The 19,288-nt window shown below is 46.5% G+C and overlaps 1 protein-coding gene across 1 annotated transcript in view; it reads right to left on the bottom strand.

Moving 5' to 3' along the window:
• LOC119965877 (NFX1-type zinc finger-containing protein 1-like) overlaps positions 1 to 19,288 on the bottom strand; it is a 70,011-nt gene that overhangs the window by 28,075 nt on the left and 22,648 nt on the right. The window contains exons 4-10 of the mRNA XM_038796826.1: positions 18,343 to 18,555; positions 16,902 to 17,102; positions 11,255 to 12,904; positions 9,866 to 9,994; positions 8,446 to 8,594; positions 7,258 to 7,392; positions 1,955 to 2,117 (exon numbers count right to left, since the gene is read on the bottom strand). Of these exons, the coding sequence (XP_038652754.1) occupies positions 1,955 to 2,117; positions 7,258 to 7,392; positions 8,446 to 8,594; positions 9,866 to 9,994; positions 11,255 to 12,904; positions 16,902 to 17,102; positions 18,343 to 18,555 (2,640 nt within the window). The remainder of the gene's footprint in view (positions 1 to 1,954; positions 2,118 to 7,257; positions 7,393 to 8,445; positions 8,595 to 9,865; positions 9,995 to 11,254; positions 12,905 to 16,901; positions 17,103 to 18,342; positions 18,556 to 19,288) is intronic.

Below are 19,288 nucleotides of genomic sequence, written 5' to 3'. Positions count from 1 at the left end.
CTCCTCAGATAATGAAGCTGTTCATGCCCAAATGCAGCAAGACCTGGACAATATCCAGGCTTGGGCTGACAAGTGGCAAGTTCCATTCACGCCACAGAAGTGCCAGGCAATGACCATCTCCTACAAGAGACGCTCTAACCACAGTTCCTTGGCATTCAATGGCATTACCATTGCTGAATCCCCCACAATCAACATTCTGTGGGGTACCATTGATCAGCAATTGAACTCGACTAGCCATATTGATGCAGTGGCTACCAGGGCAGGTTAAAAGCTAGGAATCCTATGGCGAGTAACTCACCTCCTGACCCCACAAAGCCTCTCCACCATCTACAAGGCACAAGTCAGGAGTCACTTGCCTGGATGAGTGCAGCTCCAACAACACTCAAGAAGCTTGACACCATCCAGGACAAAGCAGCCCGTTTGATTGCTCCCTCTTGCACAAACATTCAAACTCTCCATCACTGACGAACAGTGGCAGCCGTGTGTACCATCTACAAGATGCACTGCAGTAACTCACCAAGGTTCCTTAGACAGCACCTTCCAAACCCACAACCACTACCATAGAACATAGAACATAGAACGATACAGCGCAGTACAGGCCCTTCGGCCCTCGATGTTGCACCGACATGGAAAAAAAAAACTAAAGGCCATCTAACCTACACTATGCCCTTATCATCCATATGCTTATCCAATAAATTTTTAAATGCCCTCAATGTTGGCGAGTTCACTAATGTTGCAGGTAGGGCATTCCACGGCCTCACAACTCTTTGCGCTCTACCACTCTAGAAGGACAAGGGCATCAGATACTTGGGAACGTCACTACCTGGAGGTTTCCCTCTAAGTCACTCACCACTCTGACTTGGAAATATATCGCCGCTCCTTCAATGTTGCTGGAACATCCTGGAACCCCTTCCCTAACAGCACTGTGGGTGTACCTACACCTGAAGGACTGCAGTGGTTCAAGAAGGCAACTCACCACCATCTTCTGAAGGGCAACTTGGGATGGGCAATAAATGCTGGCCTAACCGCAATGCCCAGACCCCGTAACTAAATTTTAAAATGATAATCTGGATACCTTAACCTAAGTTATTTTAATACCATTAACGCAACAGACATAAAATTTTCTACATTCATCACAACGGCAGCATGGAATGACAGTATGATTTTCCGATACTGCCCGCCATGGCAGACTGGGAATACCACTGGAGGCTGGCGTGAAACTCATTTGAATGATTTACATCCCGCTAATGCGGGCAGAGGCCAAACCATGCCTGAATTGCCATGACCCCCCCTCTTTAAAAAAAATTTTGGCTTGCCAGTCCTGCTCGACTGCCCAGGAGAAACATTTAAAGGCCTTGGCAGCATATTAGCAGGGTCAACTGACTTCATAACAAGCCTAATTGTCCCTAGATTATATAAATATAGCAGGTGGGCTTCCTGCTCCAGTGCCCGCCAGATTGCCACTCTCCCTTATTATGAGGAAAGAGCTTGGGATATGTAAGAAGGTGAATGGATGTCTCTCTCTCTCTCCCCCCCCCCCCCCCCAAACGAGAAACCCACTGGAGGAGCCACGTAGAATTCAGCCCATCATTTCAGGCCGTGACCTTTCATCAGAGTAGAGTTGATGGCTTGCTAGTTGGGTGTTTATACAAGTTAAAGAGATGTCGGGCAGGATTTACCGGCTACTCACGCCGGCGGGAAATTCCGGTCCTGTCCTGGCGCACCGGTTTTCCAGTGGCAAGGGATGCTGTCAACGGGAAATCCAATTGACAACGGCGGGACCGGTTGATCCCGCTGGCGGGATACCTAGCCCACTGAAAAACACGCAGTGGGGTGATCGGTTAATCCTGCCCGTTGAGGGTTCACGGAGCTAACCACAGTGAGCTGACAATGATGAACATTCTCATTATATTACATTTACTTAATTTTGGGAAGAATTGAAATTTCCTATTACCTGCGTCTCCCTCCATTTCATTTGAGTCCATTTCCTCCAGTTCCTCTTCTGCTCTTCTGTCTGCAGTATTTAATTCAGATGGGAAATAACATTTGATTGCAGATGTTATTCCTAACCAATCCAGTATTCCGGGTCGGCGAGATGGACGGCCACCAAAGGCCACCTTCCAATGTAAATAATCCCAACTGGTTAACAATTATTTTTAAAAAAATATATATTCTATTCCAAACTCAAACAAAATTGGGTTACACAAACCACCCACAAACACAATCATCACACATAGTTTACAACATTTTTCTCTGCTTTAAACACCCCCACCCCGGGCGACAAACCGATCCTCGAACATGGATAGGAATGGCCGCTATCGCGCACAGAATCCTTCCTCCGACCTTCGCAGGATGAACTTGACCTTCTCCAGGCTCAAAAATACATACAGGCCCCCCACTCCCGGCAGCATTACTGATTACCAATTCAATAAAATCCTTCGCCGGGCAATCAGGGAGGCAAAGGCCATCGGCCCCCTTCCCCTCCTGCAGCCTCAGCAATTCTAAGAATCCTCGTCCATCTGCACCCATTCCAACACAAACCCCCCCCACCATTGTCTCACCTTCTCCACCTTGGGCGTAATAATGCAGCAAGTTTCACAGTGCTAACCCCCCTCCCCCCAACTCGCCTCTTCCCTGCAAAAGGGCCCTGCTGACCCTCGCTGTCTTACCTGCCTACACAAACTCAGAAATCAATCCATCGGAAAAAAGTCTGAGGGAGAAAAATTGGGAGACACTGGAAGAAAAACAAGAACCTAGGCAACACGCTCACCTTCATGCCCTGCACCCTCCTGCCAATGACAACAGCAAGACGTCCCATCTCCTCAGATCCCCCTTAACCAACCCCGTTAAGTTCCAGCTGTGCCTCATTACCCGATTGTGCGCAACCTGTGTGGAGTGGGACTTGAGCGCGCAGGCTTCTGACTTAGAGGGGTGATTGCCACCAGCAGAGTGAGGGCTGACATGTAAGTCAGTGGAAAGTAATATTGGGTAGGCTGTAAAACCAGAGTTGCACCTGGTCATATATCAGTTTTCCACCCAAATGGTTAGGTTAAAATGATCCATTTATCAGTACCAAGAAAGGTCAGCAGTAAAAGTGAACCATTTCAGGTGGGTCAAAAGTAGTTTCAGTGGGGGAATGAACTTGGTGCAGGAAACTCACTTCAAAGTACAGTAAGAACAATGATCAGATTGATAAGCATACAGCCAGCCATCAAACACCATTTTACAATTTGTCACCTTGCAGCATTCATTTGCGCTGTCAAAGGTGAGGCATGTGATGAGTTTGGGGTTGTTTAAGTGGCAAGAGGGTCCTAGGTCTCCTCTCCTGTTTGTGTTGGCGATTGAGCCATTGGCTATTGTTCTGAGGGCCTTCGACAAGTCGAGAGGAATTGTAAGGGGCGGGGTGGAACGTAGGGTGTCCATGTATGCGGCTGACCTTTTGCTGTAAGGCCCAGTTATGGGTATACTGAAGAGATTCAGCGCCTTCTCGGGGTACGAGTTAAATTTTGGGAAGAGCAAGTATGTTGTGGTTTGGGCAGCACGGTGGCCTAGTGGTTAGCACAACTGCCTCACGGCACTGAGGTCCCAGGTTCGATCCCGGCTCTGGGTCACTGTCCGTGTGGAGTTTGCACATTCTCCCCATGTCTGCGTGGGTTTCGCGCCCAAAACCCCAAAAAATGTGCTGAGTAGGTGGATTAGCCACGCTAAATTGCCCCTTAATTGGAAAAAATAATTGGGTAATCTAAATTTTTTTTTTCTTTTTTTTATATAAAGTATTTTGTGGTTAACCCTGCAGTGGGAGGAGCTGGGTTGGCTGCCATTCTGTCTGGTTGGGACAAGTATCCGGTATCTGGGGGTCCAGATGGCACGGGACTGGGCGCGGTTTCACAAATTGAGTTACACCAGCCTGGCGAGCAGGTTCATGGAGGATCTAGTGGGGAGGGGCTGGCGTTGCTGAATTTTATGTTTTACTATTGGGCAGCCTATGCGGAGGTGTTGGGGTGGTGTGGTGACCAGGAAGCTACCTCGGTGCGGATGGAGTTGGGGTTGTGCAAAGAGTCTAGCTTGGAGGCTCTGGCGACGGCGTTTGTACCGTTTACTCCGGCAAAATAATCTTCGAACCCGGAGGGTGTCTCCACTTTGAAACTATGGCGGCAACTCTATCAGCATTTTAAACTGAGGGTAGTGTCAAGATGGGCCCCTATCTGGAGAACTCATTTGTCTGAGCCAGCAAAATTGGATGCCACATTTTGAGGGGTGGAAAGGTAAGTGGCTGGAGAGGGTGAGGGATTTGTTTTTGGAGGGGCGGTTTTCCATCTTGAAGGAGTTGAACGAGAAAGCAGGACTTGTGGATTCGGACACGTTCAGGTTTGGGATTTTCCTAGTAGCCCATTTTAGTGGAGAGGATTCTCTTCTGTGCGGGATCGGAAGACGGCAACACGTCTGGGATATCTGGGCGGATCTTGGGGGAGGAGCATATCTCGGTAGAAAATGTTGAAGGCCTCATGGGAGGAGAAGCTGGGACCTTTATTGGAGGAGGTGGTGTGGAGTGAGTCCCTCAGGGTGAATTCGGTGTCATCCCTGTGCGAGGTTGAGCTCAATCCAGCTCAGGTCTTTAGGACGCATCTCACCAAGGCCAGGATGAGTCACTTTTTTGCGGGAGTTAAAGATAGGTGCAAGCGGTGTTTGAGCTGGCCCGCGGACTACATGCACATGTCTGGTCCTGTCCCAAATGGGTGGGTGTTTGAGTGTATTTCATCAGGACCATTTTGGTAATTTTTTATTTACATTTTTTTTTAAGTTCAGTGTACCCAATTCATTTTTTCCAATTAAGGAGCAATTTAGAGTGGCCAATCCACCTAACCTGCACATCTTTGGATTGTGGGGGTGAAACCCATGCAAACACGGGGAGAATGTGCAAACTCCACACGGACAGTAACCCAGAGCCGGGATCGAACCTGGGACCTGGCGCCGTGAGGCAGCAATGCTAACCATTGCGCCACCATGCTGCCTATATCGGCAATGTTAAATATGGATTTAGAGCCCTGTCCATTTGTAGCTATACTTGGGGTGTTGGATCAGCCGGAGCTGAGGATGGGGGTGGGGGCGGATGCCCCGGCAATTGCCTCGTTGATTGCTCCAAGTCAAATTCTGCTGAGATGTCGCCTATTGCCTCAGTGTGGCTAGGTGACTTGATAGAGTTTTTGGACCTCACGAAGATCAAGTTTACAGTGAGGGGGTCAGTTGAAGGGTTCTGCCATAGATGGTGACCTTTCGTATTGCACTTTAAGGAATAGGTCGCTGTTAGAGGGGAAGGTCAGTCGCTGGGGGAGGTGGTTTGTGTTGTATTTATGTTTGGGGTTACTATTGTTTGTGATTTTTGATACATATGTTGGTCGAGTTTGGTTTTGTAAATTTTTGATATAAAATGTTAAAAGTTCAATAACAATATTTCAAAAAGGAAATGAGGCATGCGGGGACTGTTGTTCGAATTGTGATCATTTAGTATCACCATCAGATGCTGTTATAGGTCAAGAATGACACAGAATAAAGAGTTACCCTTATTCCACAATAAACAAGTCTCAAACTAAATGGTATATTTCCATTTGCCAGACGTAACTGTGCCACCCAGGTATTGTTTCAACTGACAATTCCATTTGACTGTAGCAAAGCTGAAGCCATATTTGTTCATAATGAGTAATCCATCATCGGATACCTTCTTGCTGGTTATACAACATTGTTAACTGATAAAAATGGTTACTGCCGGCTGTTTCTGATGGCGGCATTAAAACATACATCCTAGATGGAAACCTGGTGCATTATTTGGCAGTACTCTAACCAAGCAGCATGTTAAACTGGCCATCGAGCTGGCCAGAGGACTCTGTGGTCGCTAATAGCCACATGAGTTAGCAACCCCATTTCAAGTCACAGCTTAAAATTGAGAGTTAGCACAATACATCGTTTCTAGACATTAAGGAAGTTTATTAATAATGAAAATGAACTGTTTTGACATTATCCTAATACGCACAAAGCCTTCTTCATCCATCACCTTTGACCTACATTGGCTTCTGGTCCACCAACTAAAGTTTAGAATTCTTATGCTTGTGTTAAAATGACATTACTACTCCTGTTATCTGTAACCTCCTCAAACCCTGCAATCCTTTAAGCCATCTCTGGCCTCATACGCAACCCCCACTCCTTTTGGCTCATTATTAGTGGCCGTACCTTCAGTGATCTCGGCCCTAAACTCCGGAATCCCCTCTTTTAACCTAGCAGCATCTCTTTCCCCACCCTGCTTTAAGACATTCCGTAAAGCCTCCCTCTTTTCCCAAGATTGTGGTCCCCATTCCTAATATCTTCTTTTGCTGACTCAGTGCAAATTTAGTTTGATTATGCTTCTGTGAAGAGCTTTGTGATGTTTTACTGTGCTAAAATCAATGTCAGGTTTATGTTGTACTGATGGTGTCACTGTTTACCTAGTTAAGTTTAAACAAAGTTGACTGTTGGTTTATTCTCTGGGCTACAGTCAGATAATGCCACCTAGTGAAGACATGAAGCATCTCACCACACCCAGATATTGTGCTGCTCTTTAGGGGATAGGTGTCAATACATCAGCAAACGCATGCTTTGGCAATTGCATTGTTACACTAAAGACAGACAATGGTTATTGCCTCAAACTCCAAAAGAGTATAAATGGACACAACTGGAACAGTTGTGGTGGGGAAATGACAAGGAGCTTGTAACTCTGCCAAGCTGGATGCAGAATTAACTTACTGAAGGTAAAAGACAAGCTGCTGTATTATTCCTCCATCATATACAAACATTTAACATTAACACAAGGCTCACTTATGAGAATGGTCTGGAATGCTGAACCCAAGGGAACATCTCTTGCAAAACATTACCTAAAAATTATGATGCAAACAAAATAAATTAACACCAATTTCAAAAGGCTGCAACTTGACAGGAATCCAAACACATCAACAATTAATACTAGACAATGTAAGAGAGATTCAGCTTTCAGTTGCATTATGATGTACTCTTACAGAGTTCCTCCTGCACTCTTGGCTAGATCGGAGAAAGAGAGGGGGGGGGGATGTGGCATGGGTTAATGAGAAGGGGAGCAGTCTCTGGCATGGAGGCTTGAGAAGAAAAGGAGGAACCAGTGATATCTCTCCATGTGATAATTAGTTAAGATTTAAAAAAATGAATTTCCTGTTTGCACATGTATATGAAAGTCTGGACTCTTAACATTCCCACCTGCAAACTCTTCAAGTGTTTCGGAGTAACGTGTTCAGCTAAAGTGTACATCTGAAGTACACCATTCTCACTTGCTTCCAATGATGCGGCTAACATTTCAATTGTCCTCTGGATCCCTTCCCTTTCTTCGATCAGCTACAGGAATAGAATAAGACATCACAGCTTTAAGATAATGTGAGGAAAGCTCACTACATCCTTTGCACCATTCCCCCCAGGACTTTAACACTGCCACAAGCCAAAATAATCACAGCAGAGAAGGTTAAGGTGGGGTTTCATAGAAGTATTCAAAATTATGTAGTGGCATGAGACACAGGAAATGGAGGAGGGGAGCGATGAACTGTGGAAAGAGAGAGACAGGGAAAGAGAGCGAAGGCATGGAGAGCGGCAGGAGGGGTGGGAGAGAGGTAAGGGACGGAGAGGAGAGATGAGTAGTGGCAGCAGTGAAAGAGAGAGGGATGGATGGAGAGGGAAGAGTGGGAGAATGAGAAAGGGGTGGCGACCAACAGAGAGGGATGAGAAAGCAAATGACAGAGGGAGGGGCGGGAAATGGAGGGAGGAAGGGGTGAGGAGAGTGGAGGAAGAAATGGAGGAGGAGGAGGAGGGGGGGGGGGGGGGGTGAGAGAGGAGAAGGAAGAGGGGAAGGAGAGAGAACTTGGAAAAAAAATCTTTCTTCAATTCAATATGAAGCAGATGCCTTTCAAAACTAAGGGAGTTACTCATATTTTTATTACATTGCATATTGAAATTTGATGCTGTAATGCACCATAAGGTTAACGTAAAGATACCTGTGATACTACTTCAAAGAGCTGATGAGTGCTGTCCAGTGTCCGGACCAATACTGACCTCTCAATGAACATCATTAAAATAGATTATCTAGTAATTTAGCTCATTGCTGTTTGTGAGTGAAGCCATGAAGGCTGCCGGGAAGCCTGCGAAAGGCCTCGCCCGGGATCTACCAGCTGTGTAGGGCTCTCTCTTGGCACAACGTGGCCACAAACTCGTCCCCAACAATTGAAAACGACTTAATTGGCTGCAATGTGTTCTGTGAGATCCTGATGTTTTCAGAGGTTTGTATAAATGCAAGTTTTCAGATCCCACTCAATGAAAGTGGGATGCGAATGCCTGTTTCCACTCTGATTATTTTATATGCGTGCACCTCAAGTGTAAACATTGATTTGTCAAACTCACCGCAGTATGTGTGCCTTTCAGATAGCCTGGCAGAACTTTCCTGAAGTTTACCTCCCTTCTTAGCGTGTTCAAAGAAAATTTGGACAGTGTTTTACTGTCACTCCTTCCTCCAACTCTGACCAACCCTGTGTCCAGAAACTTGTGGATCCCTAAAATGACAGAAATCATTTGATTCAAGGTTTCTTTTTGACTCAAAAGACTAAGAGAGCAGTCTCTACGACAACTGCAAACAGCACTTCCAAATGTTGTTTGACACACGTGTTATAACCCGCACAGGTCTTAAGGGGTAGGGGTGAGCCACTTGCCTGTGGAGCTTGCGGAATACAAGCTCCCCCAATATGAGAGCGGGGGATCCCTAACTTTGTATAAATAGAGTTGGCCATTCATGCACGGACTAGATAAGACCCAGTAGGGAGATACTGGAGCTGTGTATATAGTCAACGTGTTAAATAAAAATAAGTTTGTTTTTCCCTACAACTCGTGGACTCCTTCCATTGCCCCTTACAAAAATACGTTTGAAAATTCAAAGAAAAATAAACCGGGAGAGTCATCATCAAAATTATTCAAAAGGAAGGAAACTACACCTGATCTGGTCTATTAACTCTTAGCTGCTCACTGCAGTGATCTTACGAGCTATTTCATTTAGTCAATCTACAAGAGCAAGTAGGAATAGACAATAAATGTGCGTCCCCACCCTAGAACGTGAAGGTTGATGGGAGATGGAGCAAAGCTCGCTACCCTTTATCCCTGGTTCCCCTCCAACCTCATTCATTTGTGTGCACTCAGCCAGACGGCAGGTTTTTGGTTCATTGGCTGTTGATGCTTCATCCCAAGCTGTGTTCTTGCCACTTTCGATCAATGGTAGTGGCCTTCCATCCTCAGGGGCAGGGTGACGTCCAAGTCTCCCTTAGCCAGAGGGAAAATCAAACACAGGCTGTTGCCATTACTCGGAACCACACTCCAGCAATCTAGCCAACTGGCCTCTGACCCTGCAACTACCTAAGCAGAAACTTGTGTCACCAGTGTGGAATTAGCATCAGCACCAGGTTACATTGCTGGCAGAAATTGGAACAACAGACCCACATTTATCAATTATAGCACCACTCCAACTTTAACAAATGGTGATAAACTGCCTTAATTGTCTGCTGCATATTGGAGTCCCTGATCGCTGGGTGAGCCTAGAGCAGGAGCATGGGGTGTCCACGGGCAGCCTCTAAACCTTGCATGCACGTTGGGCACTACAGGAGCTGGGGTGTCTTGTCGCCCCCATAAATCACATTTTGATTTGTTGCGTTAAGTGTCCTTTGTGATTCGTTCTTTGTTTAAGACAGTTTCCATTTGGGACTGTCCCTTTAACTGATCCCCCAGTTAATTTGATCTTGTTTACTTTTTGCTTATTAAAATAGTTGGAGCCCCTGACCTTCCAAGAACTGGTCCAGTGCATGGTTTGTGTAGCAGACCACCAAAATGGGAGAAGCACCAGCAGCCTGCCAAATATCCATGTTAGCCAGAAGAACCTTGACAACCTTCAGTCCCAAAAAGGTCTTCCCTGCAAACCATAAAACACAGCCATTAATAAAAGATACACATTCATTTTTAAAAACTGAATGATTAGAATACAAAGCAAGCTGGTTGTGCCCAATACAGTCATCAGGAGACTAGATTTGGGTGAAGGACTGAAAGCATTAATCTTGCTGTTTCTTAACAACTTGCGTTTATACGGCAGTATTAATAAAATGTCCTGTGGCACTTCACAAGTATGCTATCAAATAAAACATCATCAACATACCACATATAGACAGATGCTCAACACAGGCCTTAAAATGGAAAGGAGTTCTTCTGGGCTAGCAGATTTAAGCAGGTGGGTAATACTCTGCACAGCCGAGAGGGGATGAACTGATAGAAGGGTGACACGGTGGTTAGCACTGCTGCCCTCACAGCTCCAGAGATCGGGTTTAATTCCGGCCTAGGGGGACTGTCTGTGTGGAGTTTGCACTTTCTCCCCGTGTCTGCGTGAGTTTCCTCCGGGTGCTCCGGTTTCGTCCCTCAGACCAAAGATGTGCTGGTTAGGTGGATTGGCCATGTTAAATTGCCCATTAGTGTCCAAAAGGTTTGGTGGGGTTGCTGGAATAGATTGGAGGCATGGGCTTAAGTTGGGTGCTCTTTCCAAGGGCTGGTGCAGACTCGATGAGCCAAATAGCCTCCTTCTGCACTGTAAATTCTACAATTTAAACCTTTCTGCTTTAAAACTCTTGGGGGAGGAAAGAACAATGAGTGCCAGCTGGCTAGATTTCAGCTTTTGTGGCGGCAACTGAACATTTCTTTAAATGGCCGCTGCATGACCTCTCTTTCCCCTTTTATGTTGGCGGGCTAAGAGAATAGTGATCGTAGCACTGCCTGACAAACGACTGGCACTGGACATCTTGACAATGCCAGTTGAACCCCCATTTATGTATTTCAGTTAGGCCTCAGCTTTTTTTCTGACAGGTCGCTCAAACCAAGATCCAGCTGAGTGTTAGGAAAAGTTGACCCTCTAGTAATAAGTCTGGGGAGCTCACCCCAGTGTCTTTGACAACACTCATCCCTCAACCAACATCAGTGAAGGAGTTTTTCTGTCCATTTATTTCCCTGCTGTTTGTGGGGGCTGGCTGTGCACCAATTAGCTGCTGTGTTTGCCGACACAAAGGGGAGTGTATTTCAGTGAGGTATTTTGGGGCTTCCTGAGAGAGTCAAAGGTTCAATATAAATGCAAGTTCTTTCTATTATGGTCCAGAACCCATTCCAAATGAAGAGTTTAAAACCATGTTACCTGTTCCTGGCGGACCTTGGATAATAGCAAGCTCTTTGGTTACAGCCGTTTGTATGGCTCGCATTTGGGATACATCAAGCTTTAATTTTTCTTTGGAAGGCCACTTTCCAAAATCACGCACATTGAAATCACTGCTAATGTTCAACAGGTTGAACATTGTCAAGTTGGACTGCATTGGTCTTTTAAGCATTTTTTCGTTCATCAAAGGCTCGAGTGTATAGTTTTGATAACCACATTTTAGATATTTTGGTTCCGCAATTTGAGTCTGGCACTCGACAAAGTACTTCTGAAAGGGTAACTCATTGTCTTTAATGTTTTTCAGACCTTCCAGAATATGGCGGTATGCTTCAAAGTATGCAGTTGTTTCAACCATGAGAAAAGAGTCGCTCGACTTGATGTCCACCAGCCGATGCCGGCTTTCTTCAATGAAGCTGAGCGTGATGATACCGCTTTTCAGTTCTTCAATGCCTCTGTTTGCCACTGTTGCAAACAACATAGTATCAAAGTTGTCTTTAGATAGGCAAAGAAAAGATCCAAACAGTAGCCGTTTAGAGCTCTCCCATCGAACAAACTTTAGCAACTTTACATCAAATTGAACCTGAAAGAAGACACCACTACGTGTGCACAGTGGGCCTAGAATATGTGCATCAAAATAAATTCTGATGTCATCTATTTTGTTGTTCTTCAGGTCCTTCTGGTTACAGGTCAACAATTTGGAAATGCCATCCCTTAATGGACGAACAAAGTCTTCTCGGAGTAGACGAAAGTGTATGTCAAGGTACGTGGCAGTGTCTGGGTATTTTCCAGTGACAATATTGGGTCTAACGTAAGGCTTATTGATTAAATGAATGTCATCATAGGTTGGATATATTGAAATGCTTCTAAAGTCTCCCACCTCAGGCCCAGTGAAGTAGTTGTAGCTATCGGATTTCAAACTCCCATCTCGCTTTTTGTCCTGCAGAGTTGCGATCATCTGCTGCAGGTTTCCCAAGTTCTCCCTAGTTTCTGTCGAGGCAGGGAAGCCAATGGACTGCAGGTAGGTTGAAGTCGACTGCACCAATGCAGCTAGAAGCGACACTTCCAAAAATGCGCTGGCAGGGTAGACAGTAATCAGCTCACAGAGCAACTTGACGGTAGAAGCAAGGTTAGCAGAGTTTTCCAAATGTGCCTCTGGCAACACTTCAGTCTGAGCACTGACGACAAATTCGGGAAGGATGCTTTTCAGAAACATGGAGGTCTTAATGAGCTCTAGGAGGTAATGTAAATTGTGTCGACTGGATTGGCATTTGAATGCTAAACAAAGAACTTTCAGAAAGGACACAATCAAGTTTTTGTCAGGATTAGCCTGATTTAGGAAGTCTGTGAGCCCACTTCTTGGAGAGGCCAATCTGGTTATAATGTTTGCTGGTGCCAGCACAGATAGACACTCGAGTTCTCGGCTGTCTATCCTCCATTGCTTATGTTGAACAGGTTTACTGGCTGCAGCTGCAGACGGTTGAGCATGTTGGTGCGGTTGATTGGTTCTAGAAGTGTGCGTGAATTTTCGTTGTCCCAGCTTGTCACAGGTTTGACTCCCAGGCCGTTGTGAATAACTTTCACGGCTAGTGTGGTGGTTCTCTCTTCCCCTTCCTCGAGTGAACGGCTGTCTACCTGAAATTGGAAGCGAAACAGAATATGCTGTTACAAAATTTGTTGGTATTATGACGTTATGATGCTCAACCATAGCGACCAAAACAAATTAGTTTGATCGGAAAGCCCTCCGCCCACTTATGCATCTACTCCCGCTACACCGTGAGTGAACCGTGGCTGCAGTGTGGATGACTCGCAGGCTGCTGCGACTCACCAAGACTCCTTCAGCAGCACCTCTGAAACCCACAATTTCCACCACCTAGAAGAATAGAGCCTTAAGGGCGAGGGAACAGCATCACCCCCAAATCGCACACCACCCTAATCTAGATATCGAATCGCTACTCCCTCAGTGTCGCTGGGTCAAACTCCTACCCTACCCAACAGAAACACCGTCACCACACGGAGCCAAGCAACTCAAGGGGGAAGCTTAACACCGCCTTCTCGACGGGCAACTAGACAGGAATACACAACAGCCTTGAGACAGTGGCATCCATATCACAAGAATTTCTTTGCTTTTTAAACGTAGCATCTTCCATCTTACCTTGTTCTTATTGAAGCAAAACCACTATCACTGGGCGTTTCTGTCCATTAGTATATTAGAATGTTTCAGTGAAACACCAGAAATGAAGCATGGTGCATAGTTTACACATGCAAATGTTACATTGGGTGTGTGAGATCTGTCAGATCAGTGCATAAGTGGATCATAAAATCCATCAACCTGATACTAATATGCTCACAGTTATGGTATAGTTTATTCTTGGGAATTGAAGATTTTTGGTCTTAAAAAAAAATTACCCACTAAATTGAATTAAGCAACATTAGCACTTAATTTACATTTTACTGTGACTTGTAAGAAATCATTAGATCATTTGAATGGAATGGGGGTGGACTGCTCATCCAGCCCATCTGTCACATTCTTTGCCAGCAGGAAAATGGAAGTCTAGGGCGCAATTCTCCCAAAGGGAGACAAACTGCCGACGCCGGAGTGAAAACCGGAGGGCGAAATTCTCCCAAAACGGGAGAAATCGTAAAACTGCCGTAAAACCCGGGCGGGTTTTACGGCAGCGCGCCCCTTCCCGACGGGGGACCGATTCTGGTCCCCTGTCGGGGCTAGCAGCCCGACGTCGGAGGCTCCGACAAGTCGGGCTTAACGAAAATCGTTAAGCCCGCTTGCCGGAGTTAGCGCCGGCTGACGCGTCATATGACGTCAGCCGCGCATGCGCAGGTGGGAAGACTCCACCCGCGCATGCGCGGGTGACGTCATCGCGTTTTTGCGTGAAACCCGCGCATGCGCGGGCCGGGTTGCCCCTCAGCCGCCCCGCGTATTGATACTGCGGGGCGGCGGAAGGACAAATAGTGCGCGGGCATCGGGCCCGCTGCCCGCGATCGGTGCCGACCGATCGCGGGCCCATGGCACCCTTGGCACGGCCGTGGTACTGCCGTGCCAATCGGTGCCATGGTTATTTTTTGCGAGTTTGTCACGACGTTTTTACGAACGGCAGGACCAGGTGTGTTTGCCGTTCGTAAAAAGGTCGGAAAGGGCTGGGACTTCGGCCCTTCTAACAGCTGAGAATCGCTGCCGGCCGTAAAAAAACGGCGGCAGCGATTCTTGTCGGGATTTCGGCGGGGGGGGGGGGGGGGGGGGGGGGGGGGGCGGGGAGAATAGCGGGAGGGCGTCAAAAAAGTCGGGAAGGCCCTCCCCCTATTCTCCCACCCGTCGTGGGGGGGGGAGAATTTCGCCCGGAGTGTTTCACTCTGACGTCGGAGGCTGCTCCTCGCCCCCTACTCTCCCACCCCCAGGGGGCTAGGAGAGGCGCCACGTCAATAACGCGCCTTGATGCCCACGTCAAAGCGGCGCCGCGTAAATGTCGCAGCCGGCCGCGGCTAAATTACGTCACCCGCGCATGCGCAGTTGCCGTCCTCCCCTCCGCCACCCCGTAAGATATGGAGGAGTGATCTTGCGGGACGGCGGAGGGAAAAGAGTGCGTCTTTCAGAGACACCGGCCCGATGATCGGTGGGCACCGATTGCGGGACAGACCCCTCCTGAGCACCCACCTGGTGCTTGATCCTCCCGCCCACCCCTCCCCACAGGCCCCACACACAGCTGTCGCGCGCTGTTCACGCCGGCAGCAACCAGGTGTGGTTGGCGCCAGCGTGAACCGGTTGGATTAGGCAGGCCACTCGGCCCATTCGGGCCGGAGAATCGCCGCTCGACCGGAGTGGCGATTCTCTGAGCGGCCTGTCGCAAAACGTAACACGGCGTTTTGGGGTGGTGGGGGGTGGGAGAATCACCTGCGGGTGCCAGGGCGGCGTGGCGTGAATCGCCCGGCACTCCCGCGATTCTCCCACCCGGCGTGGGCGTCGGAAGAATCGCGCACCTAATGTTTGATCAGCAAACCCTCCCTCATCTCCAATACCGAGTGTCAGTCAGGCTCAGCAGTGGCTCTCTAGACTCTGGATCAGTGAGTTCGAGTAACACATTAGATGCTTGAGCATATAATCCAAGTTCACATTTGAATTCTGTGCACGGTCCTTCAGAGGGGATGCTAAAGTGGATATTAAAATAATCTCACTATGCTGTTGGAAACATTATGGGGGAGTTCTCCTCGGTGTCCTGGCTGACATTTATCCCTCAACCAAAGAAACAGGAACACATGACTGTGCCAATTTCTCATTGCTGCTGTGAAATTGTGTTTGCGATTGAACTGACTGCCATGTTTCTCCAAGAAGTACTTGGTTGCCTGCAATGATTTTTGGGATATCCGAGATCGTGAAAGGCGCTGTGGAAACGTAAGCTTCTTTTTCCTCATTTTAAATTTGCCTGTAGTTAATGGCAAACGAAACTGAGGGTGGGGTTTTCCTGTGGCTGACAGCTCAACAGCGCCTATATTTCCTCAGGAAACTATGGAAATTTGGCATGTCCACATTAGCTCTTACCAACTTTTACAGATGCACCATAGAAAGCATCCTATCGGGCTGCATCACAGCCTGGTATGGCAACTGCTCGGCCCAGGACCGCAAGGAACTTCAGAGTCGTGAACACAGTCCAGTCCATGACACGAACCTGCCTCCCATCCATTGACTCCATCTACATCTCCTGCTGCCAGGGGAAAGCGGGCAGCATAATCAAAGACCCCTCCCACCTGGCTTACTCACTCTTCCAACTTCTTCCATCGGGCAGGAGATATAAAAGTCTGAGAGCACGCACAAACAGACTCAAAAACAACTTCTTCCCTGTTTTTACCAGACTCCTAAACGACCCTCTTATGAACTGAACTCCTTAACACTACACCCCTATATGCTTCACCCGATATCGGTTTATTTAGTTACATTGCGTACGTGTGTTATCCTGTTATGCATTTCTTTTATTTCCTTTTCTTTTCATGTACTTAATGATCTGTTGAGCAGTTCGCACAAAAATACTTTTCACTGTACCTTGGTACATGTGGTAATAAACAAAATCCAATCCAATCTAATGTGGAGAGGATGTTTCCAGTCGTAGGAAAAACTAGAACCAAAAGGCACAGCCTCAGATTGAAAGGATGAAGGGCCAATCCTTTAAAACTGAGATGAGAAGGAATTTCTTCAGCCAGGTGGTAAATCTGTGGAACTCTTTGCCGCAGAAGGCTGTGGAGTCCAAATCATTGAGTGTCTTTATGACAGAGATAGATAGGTTCTTGATTAATAAGGGGATCAGGGGTTATGGGGAGAAGACAGGTGAATGGGGATGAGAAACATATCAGCCATGATCGAATGGTGGAGCAGACTCGATGGGCCAAATGGCCTAATTCTGCTCCTATGTCTAATGGTCTTAAGGACAATTTGGAGAGTTGACAAAAGTGAACAGACTTTTGGCTGTCCTCCAAACTTTTGCATCTCACACGTGACGACGCCTGCCTCTGGTGGGATGGGAAAATCCCGGCCCAAGTACTTATCCCTTTGATAGCAATATTTTAACATTCCATACTGTTCTTCTTCACCCTCAAATTTCAGGTTTATAGACCACACTTTGCTGACCTCGTGGTTTCTGCTGTCTTTGAGTTTCGTTCACCGCCAAGTCAAGCAGGTTAGGCTGACTTCCGTAATGATTGGGATTTCTCCTGCGATGCTGCGATTGGTCACGTCGTTCAGATCTGTTCTTTTCGGTGACATCTTTGGACCTATTTTGCATGTGTTGCGGTTTCTGCGGGTGCCTCCCTCGGTGTCCCTCTGTGTGTCCTGGAATTTAAAAATATAGCTTAGGTCTTATTGCCTGCAACACCAATGTCTTAAGAATTTTTTTTTTTTTTTAAGTAACATGTATCTTCTATCTTAGCTTTGGCCTTACTGAAGCATAATCATCATCAATGGGAATTTCTCTGTCATTAGTGCAAGTACCAAACATCAGAGTATTTCATTGAAACAGCAGAAAGGAAGAATGGTGCACAGTGCAAATGTTACACTGGGTGCAAGAGATAATTCCGAACAGTGCATTAGTGGATCATAAAACGTATAAAGTTGGGATTTATATACTCAACATCCTAGCATAGTCTATGTTTGATAACTAAATGGCTTCTGCACTTTAAACTGCTAGAAATGAATTAAGCAACATAGGAAGGTGCAAATTAAGTGTGAATTAAATCATTACAAATAAGTGTCACATTTTATGCCAGCAGGTAAGTGAAAGCCTATTGGCTGACAATATCTGTGATATTGATTTCCTCATGGCTCAATGGTAACTCCCTAGCCTCTGAATCAGAAGGTTTCAGGTTCAGGTCACATTCCAGATCAGTGATGGGCAACCTAGGCTAGTGAATGGCCACTCACATGATCCTCCCTCACCTCAGTGGGCCGCAAGATTGAAATCAGGCTTGTGCATTAACCATGACCACATGAACAAGGTTAATTGCATTTTATACACGTTGATTATTTCATAATGTTTTATAGAAAATCCTTATATATTAATAGAACTATCAACTTCAAATGGTAAAACAAAAGAAGAATTCAGACTTTGGATGCAGAGTGCGTGCATGGCGCTCACAGTGTTGTGAGCAATCAGCATGCACCTCACTTCACTTGCCTTGCCTTACGTGCGAATCATTTCAATAATACCGCTAAGAATAAAAACTACACATGGGAAACCAGTGGAATGTGGCAACCCTGCGCTTGGGCAACAGTCAACAAAATGTCTCATGGGCCGCACTCAGAACCCAGATGTGGCCCATCACTGCTCCAGATACTTGAACACATAATCATGCAGTGCTCTGTGCAGACACAAAATTAGACACTAAACCAAAGCTCTGTCTGCGTAATCGCTGTTGCAAAAATACTTAATTGGCAGTTAGTTCAGGAAAGGCAGAACAGAAATTCAAGCTCATAAAATAACTATGTTTAGGTCTTTAATCTTAACATTTTCACATTCTATACCGCTCCTTCCCACCCACAAATGTTCAAGTTATATAGACCACCCCTCGCCTACTTTGTTGTTTCTGTTGCTGTCTTTGTGTCTCATTTTCCACACTTCCACTTATGAAGGAATCAAGCAGGTTAGGCTGACTTCCATATGTCTTGGGCTTTCTCATGCGATGCTCAGGCGGGTCACGGCGCTCAGACATATCCCTTGAGGGTACACACTCCAGCCAATTTTGCACTTGCTGTGGTGGATGCCGTCTTTGACCCACACCTCGCCGTCCTGACATTTAAATATAAAAAGGTAACTTAGCTCAACATGTTCCCAACTTTTTCCTTTTCGCGGACCATATTTGTCATCAAAAGCTTATGCGGACCACAATGTACACAAGCAGTTTTAAACATTATTTTTTACATAACATACGGCTGAGGGGAGTGAACCTTATACTTCAACAGGTATGAAAAATGCAGCTATTTCTAAAAGTTTATGATGCACACTCACAAATACATTGCGGATTATATTGCACAAGGATGTTTGTGATGCAAATGACATTGCGAATAGTAATGTAACATCGATTATGATACATATGGGGTTTACGCAAGTGTATTTTACGTTTGCATGGACCAGCTGCAGTACTCTCACATATACTTTGGGAAACACTAGCTTAATTCATTCAGATGGGATGTTAAACTGAGGCTCATCTGCTTTTGGAGAAAAGCAGTGTAGCATTATCCCAAGAACTCTCACCTGTTATCACAAAAATAATGGCCGGGATTCTCCGTTGCCCGACGTTGATATGGTAATCGGCGATCGGGCACAGAATGGGCTCCGACGCCCAAATCGGGGGCACCGCTGGTTTGACGCCAATCAGCCATGCTCCATCCCTGCGGAAGTAGCATAATAGCGTCACGTGCCATTGCAATGGCGTTGGCGCATCATCGGAAGGCCCTCCAGTGATGCTCCTCCCCCGATGGGCGGGTTTCTCAAACGTGCGGTTGACGTGTGGTCTCAGCGG

Source organism: Scyliorhinus canicula, chromosome 5 (genome assembly GCF_902713615.1).
Source record: "Scyliorhinus canicula chromosome 5, sScyCan1.1, whole genome shotgun sequence".
Taxonomy (NCBI): Eukaryota; Metazoa; Chordata; class Chondrichthyes; order Carcharhiniformes; family Scyliorhinidae; genus Scyliorhinus; species Scyliorhinus canicula.
Note: the sequence above shows the minus strand (reverse complement) of the source record. Positions and strands in the feature narration are given on the sequence as shown.